The sequence below is a fragment of the Vigna angularis genome, chromosome 9, assembly GCF_016808095.1.
Source record: "Vigna angularis cultivar LongXiaoDou No.4 chromosome 9, ASM1680809v1, whole genome shotgun sequence".
Taxonomy (NCBI): Eukaryota; Viridiplantae; Streptophyta; class Magnoliopsida; order Fabales; family Fabaceae; genus Vigna; species Vigna angularis.
This window is the reverse complement of record NC_068978.1, coordinates 953,951-976,711: the sequence shown is the minus strand read 5'-3', so window position 1 is coordinate 976,711 and position 22,761 is coordinate 953,951. Positions and strand designations below refer to the sequence as shown.

At 33.2% G+C, this 22,761-nt stretch overlaps 4 protein-coding genes across 4 annotated transcripts; all 4 read right to left on the bottom strand.

Annotated features, from left to right (window-relative positions):
• Positions 1–2,291: 2,291 nt before the first annotated feature.
• On the bottom strand, positions 2,292–6,010 carry LOC108320655 (uncharacterized). Its single transcript, XM_017552147.2, has 2 exons — positions 5,857–6,010; positions 2,292–5,784 (listed from the first exon to the last, which is right to left on the bottom strand). The coding sequence occupies exon 2, from the start codon at positions 5,610–5,612 to the stop codon at positions 2,439–2,441; it is 3,174 nt and encodes a 1,057-aa protein (XP_017407636.1). The 5' UTR covers positions 5,613–5,784; positions 5,857–6,010; the 3' UTR covers positions 2,292–2,438.
• Positions 6,011–8,957: 2,947 nt separating this feature from the next.
• LOC108320472 (molybdate transporter 2) lies at positions 8,958–10,840 on the bottom strand. Its single transcript, XM_017551889.2, has one exon. It carries the CDS (start codon positions 10,761–10,763, stop codon positions 9,378–9,380), a length of 1,386 nt encoding a protein of 461 aa, XP_017407378.1. The 5' UTR covers positions 10,764–10,840; the 3' UTR covers positions 8,958–9,377.
• A 2,027-nt stretch (positions 10,841–12,867) lies between these two features.
• On the bottom strand, positions 12,868–15,216 carry LOC108320505 (root phototropism protein 3). Its single transcript, XM_052868978.1, has 3 exons — positions 14,619–15,216; positions 13,909–14,432; positions 12,868–13,641 (listed from the first exon to the last, which is right to left on the bottom strand). The coding sequence occupies exons 1-3, from the start codon at positions 14,896–14,898 to the stop codon at positions 13,111–13,113; spliced, it is 1,335 nt and encodes a 444-aa protein (XP_052724938.1). The 5' UTR covers positions 14,899–15,216; the 3' UTR covers positions 12,868–13,110.
• A 1,875-nt stretch (positions 15,217–17,091) lies between these two features.
• LOC108320635 (plastidic ATP/ADP-transporter) lies at positions 17,092–21,091 on the bottom strand. The gene is made up of 5 exons (XM_017552117.2): positions 20,070–21,091; positions 18,715–18,969; positions 18,320–18,463; positions 17,874–18,221; positions 17,092–17,715 (listed from the first exon to the last, which is right to left on the bottom strand). The coding sequence occupies exons 1-5, from the start codon at positions 20,826–20,828 to the stop codon at positions 17,347–17,349; spliced, it is 1,875 nt and encodes a 624-aa protein (XP_017407606.1). The 5' UTR covers positions 20,829–21,091; the 3' UTR covers positions 17,092–17,346.
• Positions 21,092–22,761: the final 1,670 nt, after the last annotated feature.

Here is a 22,761-nt window from a genome sequence, read left to right as displayed (position 1 = left end):
TAAAAGAAAGTAATTAGATTTATGATGTATTTAATTATATAAAGATTGTAGAAAAGGATGAAATGGGTCATAAAGTTTACTTCATGATCAAAAAGGTTTTTGTTTTAACATTTTGATATTAAAAGAAAGTAATTATATTTACGATGTATATAATTATATAAAGATTGTAGAAAAGATGAAATGGGTCATAAAGTTTACTTGATAAAAAAACATTTTTGCTTTAACATTCTGATATTAAAAGAAAGTAATTAGATTTATGATGTATTTAATTATATAAAGATTGTAGAAAAGGATGAAATGGGTCATAAAGTTTACTTCATGATGAAAAACCTTTTTGCTTTAACATTTTGATATTAAAAGAAAGTAATTAAATTTACTATGTATTTAGTTATATAAAGATTGTAGAAAAGATGAAATGAGTTATAAAGTTCACTTCATGATAAAAAACGTTTTTGCTTTAACATTCTGATATTAAAAGAAAGTAATTAGATTTACTATATATTTAATTATATAAAGATTGTAGAAAAGATGAAATGAGTAGTAAAATTTACTTCAAAATCAAAAAACGTTTTTGCTTTAACATTCTCACATTAAAAGAAAGTAATTAGATTTGCGTGGAAGATGTTGATGAATTTAAAAAGGGCATCGACAATATAGAAAAAATAGGTAGGACATCCCAAATAAGTCTAACATTAGGAGATCGAAAAGAACGTTTAGCCTACGTGATGTTGGCTACATTTGTGGTATGGGAAATACTAATAGTACAATATTCTTTTTCTACAAAAGGGAGCTAGAAAGGTTCACACACCAAAGTCCACTGGTTAGAGTACACCAATCACAAATCACGAATAGTTCGGTAGTTTACCAAACATTAAGAATATTATGTTTTCATATTTAATGTTTTCTGTACGACAAAACAAAATATCATATTACTTATCATTTAATACTGATTTAAATAGGTATACTAGTAGAGAAATAATATTTTTAATACATGAGTATTTAAAATAATATTAAAAAATTTAATTACTAAAATATAGACTTAATTAGTAATTTGGTTTATATATTTAAGATTTTAGTTTAATTGTTTTTTTATATTTACTTTTGATTCAATTGAATTTCCATTTCTTTTAAAATACTCTATGTAACGTTTATATTAAATTGGCATAAATCTTTGTAGAGTTATTACATGTCAAAATTTGTGTTATTTTCTGTGTTGCTGAGTGGAGAGCATTTGGGAGGGTGCAAAGAGATGAACAAGGGAGTGGGCTCATAAAAACAAAACTGGACTGTTAGCCCATTGTGTTCTAATCAGATGGGTTCATACTTTTTTTTTTCTTGTTTTGCTTTTTTTATCATTTATTTGTAAAAGGATTTTTTTTCTTGATTAACTTTTTAATCTTTTTATTAATTTTTAATCTAAATGAAAATTATTTTTTAAACTTTACATTTTTAAATAAATTTTTGTTCCACTCCTTTTATTTACCATTAATTAAAAACATATTTTTTATTTTTCGAAAACAAATTTATTCATCTGTATGAAATTGATGGTTGACAGTTGTATCTAATAAAACCAATATGGTTTGTTACTAATTATGGATATTCAATGTAGTATAATCATTACAGCAAATTTTCTCAGTATTTTCTTCATTATAACTTTTACAAGTCAACTCCTTTTGGCCATTTATAATATTAGAAAAAATCATTGTTGTCTCCTTTTCACTTATTATGAATATTATTTATAATATTATGAGTAAAAAAACTAAAAGTTAAATATTAAGGAAGAAAAGCAATATTAGAAATCTATTGGAGAAACTTTTTTAAATTTTTAAGCTTTGCTTTTCTACAAATGCTTTTATTGCAGTCTATTTACAAAGAATCTTAAACTTGTATTATCCCATGAACACTTCAGCTAAAAGTGGCTTATAATACCTCCTCACAACCTTTTTAAACTCAATTTGTAGAAGATGCGGTTCAAAAATAAGGCACAATAACAGTAAATCAAGACACAATTATGCAGTACCACCACTCAGATCATTACTGAAAAGTTTATCGAGTTCATAAGATATACTAAAACATGTTTTGATACATCAAAATAATGATTTTTACTATAGTTCCTACAAAGTTTAATTTTTCTTTTGGTCTATTTGACTTCATGCAGTTTTTCTTTTTGGATTGAACTTCCATTTCTAACCTTTTTCTGCATCAAATTCATTACCGCACAGCTCATGATACATAAACAAATTCATTGCAATGTGGCAAACAATTGGAGAAAAAACAATCAGAAGTTGTTGAAGAGTGTAAAATCACAACAAAATTCACTTGATTATTCAGTACATGGGCAACATCATACAAAATAATGCATCCACCCAAAAGTCTTACCTATTTTTCATACATGGGCGTACAACAGGTGTTGTTAGTCAGTAATTCTTAAGTTTACATCACTCTACATCAACTTGCTCATTCTCTTTTGCAGCACTACCATTGATACCAGGGACTAGTTCAGATTCACAAGACCCAGAAGACAATCTTTGGTATTTGAAAGTTGGGAGAAGCTTATATTTTCCAAATGTCAGAAACTGACTCAGTTTCTCATAGCTCCATCTTTGTTGAATATAGACCACAATTGCAAGAACAACAGCAGTCACAGAAATAGCAATATCCCCAAATTTGGAGTAAAAATCCAAATTTGGATTGACAAATTCAGAGTCCTCAGAGAAGTAAGGATTTGAAACTGGAGCTCTGATGCAATCATATATATGAGGAAGAAGTCTGACCACAGTGATTCCAATAAAATATAGTTTTCTGAGAGGTTTGCAATGGATATGCCAGAATAGATTCCCAATGATTTGAGGAAGCAAGAAAAAGTCTTCAACAAGACCTACATATTCTTGCAATTTTGTTGCCCATACCGGCAATGGATGAGAATTTCCTCCATCAACCACATATGTCTTCGCTATAAGATCCTTCTGACTGGTCTTTGTGCCATGAACTATTAAAACAATAACATACCCTATCACATGCATGAAAAAGGTACAAAGAAATACCCATTTATCACTAGGGACTCGATGAGGCTCAAGAGGGGAACGTGTTTGCAATCTGATGCGAGACTTCCATACCTTCTGAAAAAGTCGCAGAGTTATCAGCAATGATACAATCAACAACAGTTTCACAGAGTAATCAATGACATGGAGCCACTCACTGCTCTCCAATTCACTAGATGACACATCATAAGATTCGGAAACCATTTTCTTAAAGAGTGCCTCTGCACCTGTGACCAAAGGAATAGTATACCCAAGAGCTTGAACACCAAGAACCACTAGAGATATATATGGAAGAGAATCCACACTATGTTGTATATAAAACAGTTGGCTTAAAATGCACCCAATTGCAAATGAAAGTGTCAAGAGTCGAAGAATCCCTTCAACACCTCTGCGTGAGAGAACATCCTCACGTTGCTTCCTGTATATGATTGGAAACGTTTTGAGCTTTATAGGATCGAATCTAAGGGAATCATCATCATTCCTTTGACTTTCTATTGATATTGTGGCTCTAGGATCGACTAGCCACCGAGTTGTGGTAGGAGGATAAGCCACAACCACCTCAATCAAACAGTCCATTCCAGCCTCAAGATCATAACTCTGATATAAGACCTTCCATGATGCTCTCACATCTCTGCAACCAATTAGATACATTTTCCCAACATGTGGATCATAAAGACCCTCCAGAAAAAGCACAGAGAAGTTACTGTAACCTTTTCCAGCAAGACTGAGTTGTGCAGATACATTTATAAGGAGTTGCTTTTCTGTATATTCAGCAGCCGTGGCATGATATGGCGTTTCCTGTTCAGATGCTGAACCATTTTTATCATACCAATAGCGTCCAAACAAGGGACCAACCGAGAGAATCTCCAGTTGAATGTCAATTCTTGGGGCCAAGACATTGGGCAAAGGGTCAGGAAATCCAGAGACATGATAAGTGAGATCTTCTGCAAGAAGAGACAGGCTATCTTGGAATGCCTCATTGTCCTCAAGTTTGGGGAATGTTAGCAATGATTTCTTAATGACAGTCGTAAAACTGAAGGGCTCATTTTTTTCTAGGACAGCACCAGCCAAAGTAGTTTTGGAGTAACTGTAATGTGGGTTAGTGAGCTTGAAATAGTTCCAGAGTTCTGAAGGTAGCACAAGTTGCTCAAACGACAGGGGAAAGAAGGCACTACTGTTACTAATGGGAGACAAAGTTCCCAAAATAATACTATGTTGCTTTAAGGAAAAAGTGGTAGGAATATACATACAGATCCGAGTATTACAGCTACTCCCTTTGGCATCAACAACTCCTAGGCAACCAACCATGCAAAGCTGTCCACTAGAAGACTTCCAAATCCCTTCGGCAGCAAGAGACGTGTTGCTAGGCCCAGATCTTTTTGCTGCAGTATACTCATTCTCTGATGGAGAAATGGCTCTGAAAACAGTTGATACCCTAGTAGAACCAGTATTACTCTTGCTAGCTTCTTGACTACAGATAACATCCTGCATATAAAGTTTAACGCCTTGAAAGCCTCCATCCGTTGATTTGATTTCCTTATCTGACAAAAAAGGACCTAATTTACTGCAGAAATCATCTGTGCCATTACATCTCCAGTTTGACACCACAGACAAAGGTTTTTCTCTAGTAATTTCTTCAAGGATTTCACAAAACCTTGCCCCTTTGTAGACAACAGTGCCATCATCCGTCAGGTTATCTTTAACAGGGTACGGATTGCATGCTTTAGATACAATCTGTTGTGAGCCATATGTGTACTTTGCTGACTTGCCCAACTGTGATAACATGTGAACAACATCAAAGTATTTAGAATTGGACTCCCGGTTCAAGCTTTTTAGCTCTCCATTGATTATCCTGTTTGTTAATGTGAATGACAATGGATACCGAAGAACAAGCAGAATTTGATCATCTTCTGACAACGGTATATCACCCGGATTCTTCATCCATGACCACGGGTTGGCAGGGTCAGCCTCTCGAGTAGGAAGCATAGTGTTCCCTAACAAACACAATACCCTTTCCCCACCATTTTTCTTTGATTCGGTGTAAATCCCTTGAAAGGAGATTGAAAGCTGAGAATGGCTGGGCCATAAACGAAACTCAGGATTCCCATCAAATGCATTGTCCACAAAATTGCCATCTCTAGTAATGCCAATCACCATGAAACCATTGATAGGAATTGACTTCTTCAAGCGGTGGTCAAGATCAACATCCGAAACCCAAAAAGAGACCAAGTTCATTGAAGCACGATCTTCAGACAAGGTTCCAGGAGATATGCTTGCATCAAATGGCATTATGGGAAACTTACCCCCATCCTGCCTCCAATCCCCATTCACAAAAGAAAACTCTCCTTTCATACCAGTAACACTATATTCATATCTCAATTCAGATGAAGCAGACAACACAGATGCACACTGTTTCTGAACTTCACTCATGCGATCATACTTATAAGTCACCTGGGGGTTCCTATCAAAACTATACATTTCCTCAGGGAAACGTGAATTTGCGAGAACATGGACCACCAACAGATCACAAACACACCAAAGGATAACAATGGCTGAAAATAGAAACTTCATGATTCCTGGTGATGAAAGTTTATCACTTTTCCTGACAAATCCCGAAAACTAAATGACCCAAATGGTTTTTTTGCCAAGATTCAATGAAAAATCGAACTCCATTACATCCACTACGCGTGAAAATGCAGGCAGCACACGAAAATCAACCACAGATCACAGTCTCAGAGAAAATCTAAAGAGAATAAACAAAAACATAAGTCAAGGTAGACTCATCATCAAGTCCAAAACAAGTGAGAGAACGAACCTGAATCAGACACAGATCAACAATTGACAGTGAAAAAATTATTCGATTTGGATTAGGAAATAGGAAGACAGAAGAAGAAGCAACAGTGGACTTTAACGTAAGATGAAAGACTTTAATTGAATTGAATTGAAGTAGAAGTTTTCGGGTCTGTTTGGTTTCCTCTTTCAGATCCAAACTATTTTTTATTTTTATTTGGAAAAATCCAAAGATAATATTCCTTTTTTTAAAAAAAAAAATTGATTTCTTAGTTTGGTGGCTTGTATTTGTCATATATCAACCTAATAATTTTGGAGAATATTTAAAGAAATAAAAAAAAAGGCCATATTCTTCTTTTTTAAAATTTTGGTTTCTTAGTCAATCAAGAAATTAGATATAGCTACTGCAGCAAACAACTAATTCTAATATAGTAAGATAATCACAATATATATAAAAATATATATATTATATCATAATAAAGAAAATGTATATATTATCATAATTAATAGTTGATGTTAATATTTCATCATATTTAAAAGTTTCATTATTGGAAATTGTCATGCATTTAACAAAATATTTAGACAAAAATCTGAATATGATTGAGGAAGAACACATTGTATTCAAAAAAATAATGATTTTTTAAAAGAAATTTATCATTAGATTGAATTTTTTTAAGTATGTATACTCTATTTATAAAATTATATTAATTCAAAATTATTTAATTAAAATATCAAAGTATATATATACATATATATATATATATACATACATATATATATATATATATATAAATATAAACTATTTGATTTTTTTATGCTTGATTATCAATGTTTAGCCTAAACCTCTTTATATATTTAGTTAAAACTTTTAATATAAACAAGTATTTCAGTACACTATTGTTTTCTTTTAGTATAATAAGAAAAAAAATTAAAAATCTAATCTAAATTTTTTAATTTGATTAATTTTAATTAAAAAAGTTGTAATTATAATCATTAAGAATGTGTTTATTTAGTAGGATTATTTTTATTTTTTTTTGTTATTGTTAGGAAAGTTAAATTTATAAAAAAATTACATTATTATAATTAATCTTAATATTTTTTAAAATAAATAAACATAATAATTATTAAAAATATAAAATTAATTATTATTTTTAATGTCAAATATATTCTGCCTAATTAATAAATATACCCATTTTTTAAATATTTATAAAATTGTCGAACTTGCATGAAGACATCCACTTTGTTTGATGAAGAAGCTTTCAATTTGAAATCGAAGATGAAATTATAAGGTTATTTTAGTAAAAAAAATGCTTGATAGAAGAGGAAATGGAGGTGTGTGTAATAATTGGATAGGGTATGTTTATCAAATATCTAAACTCAGATGACCTTTTTTGCATGGCATATTATAGTTTTATTTTTTGTAATTTATTTTACGGTATTATTAAAAATTTACAGAATAGAATCAAAGTAACATATTTACTAAAATTCAACACAAAAATATTTGTTATATATTATACAATGATCATTTTAAAATAAATATATGCTCAATAATAACAATAATTTATAATCTTTTATCTTAACAATTTTAATATAAATGTTGGAAGTCCACATCGACTAGAGATAAGACCAATTTATAATTTATAGGTGAATGCAAACCTCACCTTAAAAGCTGGTTTTGTAAGATTGAGTTAGGCTTAAAATCCACTTTTAATAATAAAATTTTGACTTACTTTATATAATAATAATTATATATTTATTATATTTTAGAGAATTATTATATATTTTGTAATATACAAATATGTATCATATTATTTTTAAAAATAATTTTGACACGTGACATTTTATTTTTATAAAAAATGAAAAAAATTAATACGCTATAAAAGACTTAATTGAAAAAATAAAAATTATAAATTTATTTTTTAAAAATATTTGAAACAAACTAATAATAAATCACCACGTTACACATTGTTAAAATATTGTAAAAAGAAAAATTGTTTCTTTGTTTTATTATAAAATGGTATAATTGTATATATTTCTTATTATTCTAAATATTAATTAAATAATAATAGTAAAGAATGTTAAAAAAATTATGTTAAATTTAAGAAAATAATTATAATTACATAAATATTAAATATTAAATAATTAATAATTAAATAATTATATACAAAAATTAAATAAAAATTAAAAATATGACCTATTTAAATAAAAAGAAACAGAAAAATGATTTTATATATATATATATATATATATATATATATATATATATATATGTGCGCGCCCATACACAAATACATAGAGATTCTATGAAACAAATTTAAAAAATATCTTAGTATTGATTTGTGGTCCCTATAGCCTATTAGTTTGTATAATTGAAAGGATGAAAAGCCATGAAATTAATGTAAGTTGTTTAGCAACAGTTGGAAATTAATGTTAGTTGCTCGAAAAGAGTTAGAGAGAACCACGATAAATAATTTCAAAGAATTATGAAATTCATCATGTTATTTTTTACATGTTTAGTGTTAATTTTCCCTATCTTTCTTTTATTTATTTATTTATTTCATTAATAAAATATTTCTAACTTCCAAATTTAGCATCTCTCCTATCATTTCTGCTTTTGACTTTTCTGTCCCGTTTGCCCAGCAAAGCAACCACCCTATCATTTGGTGAAAGGACAACTTTATTAAAAACAAAAACAAAAATATATATCTATACATATAATAATGTGAGATGAACGTAAGATTTAAGTAAATAGAACATACAAATTAAAAGCATAACGATATTTGACTATTTTTTTTCAGGATTTTAGTAATTAATCCAAAATTACTTTCCAATGATACTAATCATAAACAAACACAAAATAACACGTATTAAAATATTATCAAAATATCATTATTCAAATTAAAATAAAGAACTCTATAACATGAACTATTAGTTACAACCAACAGTCAACAACTAACCGCTGGTCTGAGAAAACAGCAGATACTTTCTTCTGTAAAAAGATCATGGTTAATGTAACAAGTCATGAAATGCCTTTCACATATCGTTCTAATCTTCCTATGTAACAAATGAATGTTGTTTGTATCCTGCAACAGGATCAGAATTATTAACAAAGTCTCACACGACATATAAACAAAAGAAATAAACATAAATTTATATATACATAAAATACTTTCATGTGACAACTTAACAATATCCTATAATTGTGGAACTATACGGATACTTTCCCCAGCTGCAATAAGCGCTTTTCAGCAGAAAAGCGAGTAAATCCAAAATCCAAACACTGAATTATGAACTGTGAAGTCCTAAATTTTTTGTGCCATCTTCAGATGTTCCCCACTCCACCAGCATTCTGGTTTGCCAAAAGTTCCTTATTCAAATGGATAAACAAACTCTGATATCTCTAACTACATATAGTTTTCTACACTATACATCCTCACTCTAAAATATTAAATCAATACAAATACAGAAACATTCCCACATGATCACAACATTGCTGATCATTTTCTGGAACATAGAGTATATATATATAGGAATAAAAATTGTTGTCTAAGCAATTAAGCTTGCATGTTCTTCTTCCTGAGAAGACTTGGTGGTTTTGGATGAGCAAAATCCAAAGGGAAAAGCTCCACATTCAAGCTCCCTCAATTTGAGGAGTAAGTATAGCACAATGCCCACAAAAAATCCCAAAGCAGCACTTGAACCAGTGAGTGAAACAGCAGCACAAACAAGCATAACGAACGATTCTTGTTTAGTGTTCATGTCTCTGGCAGCCATGGCTAATTCAATCCCTGCAAACAACAAAAGCACTCCAAGAATCCCAATCGGAAACTCGCCCAAGATTCTTCCGAGGGAGTTCCCGAAAACCAGAGCAAGCACGAGCTTTGCAATCCCAAGGAAAACCACCGAAGCACCACTCCTACCTCCGAACCTGTACTGTCCCGCCAAACCTCCAGCTCCGTGGCAACAGGGCATGGCTCCGAACCAACACCCCACGAAATTCATAAGTCCCACACTCACTGAAACATGCATCGCCGAAGCTTCACGTTCGGGAAACAAATCCCCGGAGAGCTTACAAACTGCAATAACTGAATTCAGAACGGATAACGGAATCTGAGGAATTGCGGCGCTGACGAATCCAACCTTAAAATCTTCCCAGGTAATCTTAACCAAGGAAATCTTCGAAGGCCCAAACTTAAGATCTCCGAAAATGGAAGGGTCGCGAACAAAACACAACACCAGACCAAACAGAAACACTATCAACGCTGCAGGGATAGTTGACAAAACCCGCAACCTCCGGCGAACCCTGACTCTGTTTTCATTTTCGTCTTCTTGTTGTTGTTGTGGCGGAGGTGGGTCGTCCCCGGCGCCGGTTGTGAGGACGAGGAAGAGGACGGCTGTGAGGGCGACGGCGACGCCGTCGAGGGCGAACCAGGGGCGTGGAGGGCCGGATTTTGATTTGGCGAGGTCTTGGTCGTAGCGAATGTATTTGACGGCGGAGAAGGCGAAGGAGAGGCCCTGGGAGAGTTGGACTCCGCGGACGACGGGGAGGGGGAGGTAGCGGTAGAGGACAGACATGAGACCGGTGGCTCCGAGGACGAGGAGGACGGCGGCGACGGAGAGACCGGCGGCAGAGATCTGGGCGATGGTGAGCGGCGGCGAGGCGGAGATGGCAACGGCGGCGATGGACTTCATGGGCTGGACCGGCATGGGGAGGCCGAAGAGCAAGCCGGTGGCGATGTTGTAGAGCGAAGTGAAGATCAGTGTGGTAGTGAGATTCAAGTTGTTGACAAGAGACAGAGCCAGCACGATGGGTATGTAAGTCCCTAGGTCACCCACCGCGCCTGAGAGCTCCGAGAAAAGGGTTGTCTTCAGTTTGATGGAGGAGGGGAGCCACCGGTTGTGGCGGAGGAGAGGGGTGGTGGTGGTTGACATTTCGCCCTATTGAATGCTGTTGATTGCTTCTGTGAGCTAAACTACAAAAAGAACGAAGTTTGTGTAGTTTTTATAATGAAGTAGATTACAACTAGGTTAGAATGAATAATGGTTAAAACTATATAAATTATATTTGATGTTTTACTTCTCTTTTACATAAACAAAATAATAATGAAAAATAAAATAATAATGAAAAATAGTGTAAATTTATCCATGTTTTAGTTAACACAAATTAATATAAACATATATATATTTTTGTATGAACATGTTACGAACTGTTGGGAAAAAACTAAAAAAGGAAAGTGAGTGACATTTTGTATGATCAGAGCAGCACTAAAAAATGGGGTTATAATTGTGCTTACGTTACGTTGCGGGGTAAAATGGAATCTGGAATTTGAGATTTTTTATATTGTTGTGCTACGTGTGTTTCTCATTGGGTAGCTTTCAATTTCAAAGCCAGTGGCTTTGCTTGTTATTTATGGGTTATTCTTCGTTTTTTCTTTTAAGATCTTGCTTACGTAGGGTTGTGGTGTTGTGGTGTTGTGGTGTGACACGAAATTGGAGATGAAGGAGATTTGTTTGGTTTCCACTAAAAGGGATAAATTATAATAATTGGAGGATGTGGTCATGATTTGGCTGCATAACTCATATTCCCATGAATCAAAATTTGTTGTACAAATATATGTCTTACCAAAATCAATTGGCTCACCTAGAAGATGAAAAAAAAAAGTATTCTCCAAATCATAATTTTAATCACGAATTTACCTGTAAATAAGTCTATGATTCTACGTGAATGGATTGTTGAACCGATAGATTAAATTACAATTACAGTTAAATCTAAAACTAATTACATTAATTTTAAATTAGATCATCACGATCAAAACTAATTAAAAGTTGATTTCAAAATTTATAAATAAAAATTTATTATTTAAATAATTAATTATTTTTACTGTATATTTATTATTAACATTTTTAAATAAATACTCACTATAGCATCAAAGTGCTTTCTGAGTACAGTACTTTAATTGAATTCAACTATAGAAAAAGGATTAAAAATAAAATTTTGATCTAAATTTAAAGATTAAAGACCTATTGTGAAAACATTCTTAACATATTATTAACGAAAACAATATAATAAATTAAATTAAAGGAGATTTGGAATGTGACGTTTAAAATTGTCCTCCACTTTTCATTGTTTTTTTAACCGTAATAATTTACTTTTTTATAATAACTATAGTGCCCTTAATAATAGATTCCAAGTGAAAGATTACTTTAATTAGATTTATTAGGATAGGTAATAATTTCAATTACTTTTTGTCAAGTGACCAACATAGTCCACATTAATGAATCAGCAATTTCTTCCGTGGGGGAATGTGTTTGTGTGTTTATATTTAAAATATCTATTTTTGACAAGTAGAACATTTATCTACTTTAATTATTCTACATCAAAATATTTAATATAGATACGGAAGCTTTCGTTACTTTTTCTTTAATATACTTATTTAGTATTATTTTTTGAAAGTGTATTTCTTATAATTTCATTGTATTTAAATAAGATATTCTCACAACATGCAGCATAAAAAGAAATGCATTTAAGATTGTACAATTTAAAACGTATTTTTATTTTATATTCTGAAATGTAAACTATAAGATTTAGAAAAATAATTCTTTAATACATCTAAATTTTTTACATTCATTTCACACTACACTTACTTATTTTTTACCATCTTCTTTTTTGAAAAAATATAAAAGTATCCATTTTATCCTTGTACTATGTGTCAAATGAATTAAAAGGTACTATTACTCTAATATTTATTATCTAAATTACATATTTCAAAAGAAAAATATTTTTTGACATACCTAAATTTTTTATATTTATTTGACATTATCTTATTTATTTTTTATTTTTTTTTTCTTGAAAAAATACAAACATTTACACTTTTATCATCATTTTATTTTTATTTTTTGTGTCAAATAAATGTAAAATGAATGTAAAAGTGTGTCATGCTACCACTTGTTACTTATTTATGTTATGAATAAAATGGAAATCGTAATCGAAGGAGCAAAATTGAAATTTTTAAATATGTAAGAATACAAGATGAAATTACGAAAGTGCAGGAAGCATCAGCCTCAATTTATTGAAGTAAACTTTGAAAAACAACATACGCCTAAACAAACCCAAGATTCTACTTATCATTCTACAATCATCACATTTCAGTATTATCATTCCAAAGACAAAAGGCTGATCTTACATTATTTCAAACACCAATGAACAAACATATCAAACACTGAATTATTATTCTGAACAAAATAATATAACAAACTAATGAGTTGTGTTCTTGTGGTTTCACGACATAGATTTCCTCCACTTGTGAGTGTTGTTGTTCTTGCTACCTTTGACATTGACCAATCTGGTTTTGAGACCAGCAGGCGTGTACATTTCATTCCCTTCAAGCTCAAGTTCCATTTTTTCATGTTCAGCTTTGCCAAAAGCAAACTTCTTCCACTTGAAGAACCCCTTTTTCTTCTCCACCATTCTCTCCATCTGAGCCTGCATGGCGTTGCACTGGCTCTGCAACCTGTACACGTCGTCCTTCAGCTTCCTTATCTCGTGCTGCTGCGCGTTCACCTCACGCTTCGACAGACACCGTGTCGGTAACTCGAACGTACTGGGGCTTCTTGTCCCACTCACCAACGAACCGCTCCAATCCACGTGCCGTGACAGTTTGCTTTGCTCAGAAAGCAGCACCTGAATCACTGCTCTCACTGGAAATCGTTCGTTCTGTGCTGCATGCAGTGATGCCTCTGGGGTCAGTTTTCTGCTGTCGATTAACCTGCAAAGACCCTTCCTTTCTTGCTTTGACACTGCTGGATGTGCCTGCCATTGCACAATCATTAGTTAATTCCTAAAACCGTGTATAAAACAGCATCTGTTAACAAAGATTAATTCTTTAAAGGGATGTTAATATAAGATTAGTCCTAGACATAGATTGGCTTCAATCAAACAGTTACATTACACCAGTTTTCGTTTAATTAGCTTTGTCCCATTTCCTGATTTGGTTCTTTTTACTAAATCATAGTCTTGTTTTGTTCCCTGATTAGGAACTAGTATTCAACCGATTTGAAAATACAGAAAGGAGCATACTTTAAGATAGGTATCAATGGCACGGTACAAGCCATCATCCGTTGCTCTTGCATGGCTAGGAAGAGCGGCGGCAAGGGTAACGAAGTCGTTCAAGCTCAAATTGGAGTCCACAGCAGCCTCAGCGAGGTAGGAATCGACTAACTTAGCTACCTTAACCAAAGAAGCAACACTCTTAGCCCCGTCACTGTCCAAACTCACGAACCTCTGAACCAGCCTAATGACAAGTTCAACATCCAAGAGAGTGGCACAAGTGTGGCTGAAAGATGGAATCACCAACTCCTTCAACGAAGCCTGGTCTAATTGCCACGAAATACGCTTCTCAAGCTCTTGCCTGTAGTTACCCTCAACTCCAACCATGTTGGCCGTTCTCAGAAGCCTGAGCATAAAGTTACATGGAATTGCATCTTTCTCAGGAGGCAGAACACCCACCAAGGTTTCCACGAAGAACCTCTTCTTCATCCATGAAGCCGTCACGCTTTCCGGTGATTCCTCGATTTGGGTGAGACCCTTTTCGACCATATCACCTATAGAACAGAAATTATTAAGTGTTCCTGAACTTTGCTAATCTCTGTTTAATCTTGAAGTAACAGTTAAACAAGCGTTGTGTATTTTTCTTGTAGCTTGTGAAATTTAAATGTGGTGTGTAAATATTAGTTAGAAGAATAGACAAATAGTGATGACATTGTACAGAACTATCTAACAATTTGCACCTGCAGAAAGATCAGGGAGCCATTTGGAGGCATAGTGAGTGATGATGGAGCCAATAAGGTCTGCACGAACACCTTTGGCCTTGATTCCAGAAAGGGTCTTCACGAAGTAATCCATGTCCAAGATGCATGCATCGTCGAACCAGCATTCGGAGCAGTGTTGGGAGGGAGATTTTGCTTGAAAGGTGAGTGATTCTGGCCAAGATTGCTTCTTCATTTCGGTGAGAAGCTCGAAGAGACTATTAGTGGAGGAATCCGTTGGTGTAGTAGCTGTCTCGGGCATTTTGCGTTGTATGTCAGAATAATCAGATTTTTATTCTTTTGACATTGTTGTGGAAATGAGATTTTCTTAGCAGAAGAAGGTAGGAATGAAGAAGATTGATGGATAAGGCCCTCTGAGATAGATAGGTGCATGACTATAGGACCACTTAAACAACTTTTTATTCTCTTCCTGTGCCAGACAGCATGCATTTTGCTCACATCCTCCTCTGTAGAGAACAAAATTAATTAAAACGCCCTCGAAGCTGAAAGGCACTTCAAACGGACCACTTTGTTCTCTCTCAATCTCATGTCTACCTAAGGAGTTTTGGACTTTGTCCAATTACAATACCTACCAAGAATCCTATATGGATAGGCAAAAAACTCATTTGCTGGCTTTATATGGAAACACTGAGTGAATATTGCTGATACCACTTACTTCTAGAATGTTGTAATCACAGGTTTACGTTAGTTGATTTGAAGAAAATGAAGACTTACTGTTACATTTGCAGTGCACAAAAAGATAGAAGCTAGAAATGGACGAAATAAGGCATTGATTATTGGAGGGTTCAAAATATATCCGTTGTAGCATTCATCAATGATTCAGCACCAAGAATTGTAACTTAACTTTCTGTCATAAAAATATCTTGTAGCAGCAAGCAAGATAGCATAGCATCACTGTCCATAAGGTCATGATTATATTAAATGCCGAGATTGAATCACACTCATCACCCTTTTTGAACAAAAAGTATTAAAGGGTGAGAAATTGGGTTCGTTTTAAGGTCAAACTACTACCCCATTAAGAACCAAGAATTTATACATAACCGTTACAGAAAAGTACACTTTTAAGTACATCTCTCTTTAAAGAAAATAAACCAAACTAACTATAATTTAGCCAATGTAAAACTTAAATATAACCTACTATGGACCAAGGGAAAAAAATATAGCCCATTTAAATCCAACTCGTTTAAGCATAATGTGTATAATATAGCCCATTTAAATCCAACTCATTTAAGCATAATGTGTATATTTTGTTGGTTTACGAAGGAGAAGGTTCACTAAGAAGATAACAAATACCAATAAAATTTGAGCCTTACAAAGGTCAATGAGATATGAGTCTAAACATAAAAAATTGACACTACTTTCTATCCAAAATTTTAAGGTAATTGGTCTTTCACTTTCATATAATGTTCTAATTTCTTATTTTTATCCAACATCGGACTTAGACTCACACTTACATCCTCAACTTATCTCCCAAAAGATTATATATACTATAGTCATTTTACATCTCCCAAAAGATTATATATACTATAGTCATTTGACAAAACTGTACATCAACTTTTATATTTTACTTTTTATTGCGGTGTTTAACTATTTAGGTGCTAACGAATTCGAACTGTAATCAATCTTTGATGCTACTGACAGATTTTCTTTTTTCACTGACCCTTAATATGGACACAACTAGCTAAGAGATTAATAAATGAAAGAGTAAAAATAACAATATGATGTTAAAAGTGAAATAGAAGAGGAAAAAACCAAAAAATAATCCAAAGTAAGTATGGCACCAAAGAGTAAGGCTAGCTTGTGATCATTCTTGTCAGTTTTGAAGCAGACACGTGAAACTGTAGGGAATGCTAAATCGGTCCCCTTGTTGTATTAATTGTTTTGTTTGATCTGGCTCACTCAAACTCTACTTTTGAGTAATACTAAATTGGACTTTCTGTTCCTACACCTTCATGTTACTTACCAATCTTCATTAATCATCAGAAAAGGTGAAAAAATATATTTCTATGAGGTCTTGTAAAGAAGATTTCTGATTGAAAGATTCTAATATGTTTTAGGATTGGACAATCTACAAGTTAATAAAATTAAGTTTCTTGTTTAAGATTGAACATATCAAAATGTTAGATAAGGACAAAACCGAAACTGATATTGAATACATATTAACTGAAGGAATTTGATAGCTTGGGGTGAACATTTTTGTTTTAATGACTTATATAGCCTAAAGACAATAATATACTTATACCCCAACCTTTTGGAACAGGTAGGGTTTATTGTTTCCTTTTCCAAGACATTGTTATACGTTGGCATGATCATTGGTGGGCTGCAAACAACACATGAAGCCCAAAACCAAGCCCACACTAAGTCATTGATCCTTATCACCAAAAAACCCAATGAAGGGAATACAAGAAAGAGAGAAATACAGATTACATAACACTGAAATGAACTTCTATCTTTCATAGGAAAACAAATGCGGTTCACTACACAGCAAACCATGATAACAAGTGAAGAAATTCATCTGATCTAAGAGGACAAAAAATTTATGTGACTTGAGAAAGTAGCTAACAAGCTTATTCTATGAGAGACTTGTATATAAACCTACAACAAATAGTTTCACCTAACACTGCCCTCAAAAGAGCTCTACTTGTTGCTCAATTCTGTGGGACAATTTTCACAGAAGGAAGCACATTTTTCAAATGTTGCGAGGAGACGAGGCTTCAGATGGACTACTTGAGGAGTCACCTGAGGTTGGATTTAAGGGTGCACCAGTTGCAAGAGAACCATTTCCATCATCATTCTCAGCCACCACTGGTATCTTAACGGCAGCTGCTCTTTCCATCTCTTTCTCCAATTCTTCCTCTTTGCGCAATGCAGTAAACTGGGTGTCCAACGATTTGGCTGCTGCTAGCCAGGCTGAAACAATCAGCAGAAGCACTCCTCCTAGGTATGGGGTTGAATTTGCAAGTGACCCAAAAGTTAAGATCATAAATTGCTGAATAAGGGCACCTCCAGACTTCCCCAACGGGTTGCACACAACATCAATGGCTGCCTTGCCTTTAACCTGCAGCGAGGAATGCACAGCAAATTCAGTAGAAGTAGATATGGCAACAAGAATTGTAATAACAGTTTAAAAGAACTTGGCACAGTTACAGATCTTTGAAACTTTCAAATCATCAATTTAGTGGAAATATGATGGAGAGAAACGTATAACAATCAAACCTTGGTATCCTCATCCAGTGGAATGTAGGCCATTTCTTTGCAGGGATCAAACAAACTGTACTTGGCACTCTTGCTAAATATGTTCTGCAAAGCACCTACATATACAGCTGCTAGAAGTGGAGTCATTCCCAACTGTGCAAGACCAGGTGCAAGTGGGCCACCGAACAATAAAAGAGAAAAGAAACCAACTCCTGTCAAAAGCAGGACCGTAGGAGTGATTGTGGCAGCAACTCCCCATCCATATTTGTCAAATATAAATTGGCTCACAAGCATCATTGTGAATGTGGCAATTCCAGTTGCAGTTGAGAAGTCGCCCATAAAAGAAGAGTACTCATTGGGGCTAGGAAACTGCAGTTTATACAAGTTTGTAAGAAAAAAAGGGAACAATGTAAAATAGCCAGTTATAAAATAAAAAATAATACAAAGGAAATGTTTGGGTTCGTTACTTGAGCTTTGAGCTTAGACTTCCAAGTAACCTCAACAAGATTGATGCTGATTCCATAAGCAACCACTAAAGTAGCAAGATCTCTGATGTACTTGGAAGACACCAAGAACTTCAAACTCTCCATTGTACCCATTTTTGGCTTCTCCTGTAAAATTCCATGGTAAGGTAAAATTGTTGGTTCACTTACTTCAAATACCAGAAAACTTGAATCAAGAAGCCAGAATGTCCATTTGTATCAACAAAATTCAAAACAAAAGAACGAAGGTGAAGATGTACACCGATCAAAGAGAAAGTCAGAAATGATGCCTCATTTAAGTATTATGTTAAAAATTATTTTCTTTCAACTATAAACATCTATTAAAAACTATAGGTAGCAAAAACGAAACAACAAATTACCTTCTTCTTCTTGCTACGTGTAGGAAGAGGAACATAGTTATTCACCCACCAGTACAGGAAACAGATTGCAAAACCCATACCCACAACTATACTCATCATTGCTTTTAGAGAGATGGCCCAACCATCAACTCCAGGACCCAAATTCTGCCTCAGGTTAGAAAAGTATTTCACAGTCCTCCCAGAGAAAATAAGGGCTACATTGGCCCCAAGTCCAAACAATGGGTAGAATCGTTTTGCTTCCTCAATAGTAGTTATCTGCAGAAGAAGAAAAAACACTTCTGTTAGATTTGTCAAGAAGAAGAAATGCATAAACCATGTAAACCTATCTGCTTTAAATTCATTATAACTTAAATAATAGATTCACTTTATCATTTTGGTCAAATAAAATTGGAGAAGAAAGAATTGTATTCAAGTACTCAACATTTAACCCTGTCATGCCATCACATCATATAGCATGCTAATTGGGTAAGAGTTTACGCATGGTATCGCAAATGAAGAAAGAATCTAACAACCATCATTGCTGTTTTACTAAAAGCATATGGGCTTCTCAGTCCTACACCCATCTGAATATGAAAGATTGTTGAAAAATCCCATCGTCCAAAAATAGAACAACTGAATGAGTAAAATATGCTAAATTGCAAAGAAAAGACACATTAACAAACATCCACTAGCCAAGTCATCTGACAAATGCTTTCGATTCAGCTAAAGAAGGCAATACATTCAACACAATAAAAATAGAGAAACAGAGACAGACTTCACAAAATACAATTGTGTTTTAGTGCATGTTGGTTTCGCACTGATCAAGCTAAACACGGATCCATGGTCATGCATGTCCAAGCTGAAGTTACTCAGCAACTAATTCCACCATTACATTCATTGACATTTTAGTTATATAACAAATTTAACCGGTATCTAGAATTCCAAACACTCAACTTACTAAAGGATAGAAAATGCATGTGGCAGAATGTTAAACAATGTCTCATCCTTAAAATAGAATAAACATAACCATGTTTCCATCCATCTCTCAACTATCAACAGATGTACAATATAACCCAATTCAGTAAACCAGACATACAAATCTGAAGAAAATAAACATAGATGAGAAGTGAGACAAGTGAATACCTAATCATGATGATAGCCGAATAAATTAACCATATATAAATTTCATCCACCCAGGATCAAGAACTGCATGGAATATGCTCAAGAACACAACAGGAAATCCAACAAAGACAATCAAGATGTCATATCATGCCAAGCATGCTTATAACAGCAGAATAAAAAAATCATAACCGGACATCGTCACACATCATCAAAGAATCAAACCAAAAGTCAGCTAACAAAACAGAATCAATTACCTGATTAGCAAATCCCCAAAAGAGCACGGAAATGACGACACTCCCCCACAACTCAGCCATGACATAGAACAAACAGAAACTCCAAATTCTCATAATCGCAAGGGGGCCAAGGAACCTTGGTCCAAGGATGTTGAGAAGCTTATCCGCAAACGCCTCAGGGTGAATATAGTTGCTGAGAGGGTACAGTACAAACCCAAAAGCCCCAAAAAAAGCAATGAAGGGAAGAATAACGGAGTAGAAAAGAGCTTGCTTTGACAAAACATTGGCCAACTTGGTGTACAACAACATAAACCCAACAGCCATGGGAAGGTTCACCCAAGTTTTTAAAAACGGAATAATCTCTGCACTGCTCCCTCTAGCAGTGACAACAAGGACATCCTTGGTGTCTCTGAGAATCGTGTAATTAAAAAGGATGCAAAAGAACATCATACCCAAAGGGATGATTTTTTTCAGGGTGCTGATCTCGATGCCCAAGAGTTTCGGCTTCTCGGCCTCGGCCTCTCCGAAGGCGGGCTGGGCCGGCCCATCCGCGGCGGCGGCCGCCTCGGCTCGGCAGATGAATAAATTTTTAGGCTTTGAGTCGAGGGGTTGAAATTTGGCAGCGGAGGAGAGAGAAGGGACGGAGATGGGTTTGGGGTTCAGAGAGATAAAACGGTTCTTGAGGCCGTGAGAAGGGTTCAGATGACGGGAAAGAGAAGCCCTGGATTTGGGGTTGGTGGGGAGAGAGAGAAGGCCCCTGGTTTGAACAAAGGTGGCCATTGATGCGAGTGTGATTCTCTCTCCCTCTTGAAGAACTAGCAATGGAATCTGGTAATTCAAGAGAGAGGGAATCGATAATGAAGAAGAAGAAGAAGAAGAAGAAGAGAGATAAGGTGGGTTGGTGGGTTGGTGGATGAAGTTGGGTGCAGATGGGAGAGAATATCGTGTTCAAAAAAGGGAGAAGAAGGAAAAGCAAATATCTTACCTTTATAGCTCACAGTAGCAATCAAAACCCTTCAAGGGTTGAAGACGACGACAAAAAATTATAAACAAAAATACCACATTAGGTAGAATATAACCAGGGTTTCTAAGTCAATCGAAATCCCCTCTTTTAGATGAGTCAGAAATTAAAAATTAAATATAAGTAAAAATAATAAGATTTTAGAATAAAAAATTATATTTTGACAATTAAATAAATACTTTTAATTATAAATATGAAACGTACGTGTTTGTTATAAAAATGTTAATTCTTATAAAATCTCATTATAAAATTAAAAAAATTAATTTTTTAAAGTAAAATAAAATCACCTACAAGCTTTGTATTAAATGCTCTAATAAATGGATTATGATAAACTGAATGCCACTTTCTTGTTTTAAAAGCTGACGGAGTAAAATCTAATGAAAATAAATAAAAATTTTGATTAGTATTTAATGTTCAATGATTAAAAATTAATTAATCATTTAAAATACTCATTCACTAGTACTAATTTAAAAATAATGATTAAAAACTTAAATTAAAACTCTGTCCATGAAAATAGTTAGGTAACTACTTATAAAAAAACTGTTAAAGTATTAATAATAAGAAGGAAAATAAAATGCATCATTGCACTTTAACCATAATAAGTTACACTGGTTTAATTTGCATATGGAGGGTCATGTGCGTATCTTGTATTTAATAAAGCTTGTATTTTTCATCTTCCAAAAAAAAATTAATAACATTTTCAATCCTTTAAGTTATATAACTTATATAATTTGTATAAACAATGTATTTATCTATATTTACCATAAGGTAGATGGGTTATACAAATAAAATAATAAGTAAAAGGAAAATTTAGATGTGGTGGTACCCATGAATGAATTCTGCAAGTGAAAATGAGATGGTCAAACAATTGAAAAAATGTATATTAAACAGAAAATGAAATGGTCAAAGATTTGAAATTTTTTTTAACAGAATTAGGTTTAATAATTTGGAGAATGATATGTTAAAAACAATTTTTATACAACAAACATTTTGACATGCGTATTAATTTATTATTAAATTTAAATATTTCAGTATAATAATAAACTTGTGATGTATAATATGATTATTAAATTATATAAAGATAGGATGTTCTACCAACATGAAATTCTAAAGAGGACAGTTCTATTAATATACAATTTTAGAAGAGCCTGTTAATAGACTTGAATGGTCAAATTAAATAAAAATTAATGTTAAAAATAATTATATTAAAACTAAACAAAATTATTATTAGTAAATCATAATTACATTAATAATAACTTGATAATCGTTACAAAATCTATATATAAATATAAATAAGTATAACAATAAGTTAATTATCTTCACTAAATATTTATTGTTAGCCTTAAACACGTGACTCGATCACATAAATTAAAAAGTAAAAAATGTTAGTAGTGTCTCGTTAAAATATTAAAATAGATTAATGTTAAAAATTTTTTTTCCTAAAAATTTAATCTGTGTTTTTAGATAATAATACTTTGATAACATTTTAATATCATCGACGTGTTATTATGTGATTAGTTCAAATTGATGTCTATAATTATTATTATTGATTATGAAATAATTTTCGATCGATATTAAAATGTTATCAGGTATCATTGTTTTTTTAGGACCAAATTAGCCTGGGATATTTTTCACATCATGTTTGTAGATGTTGAAAGTAACATGTACCGTTCAAAAGCTTGGAACGTGAAC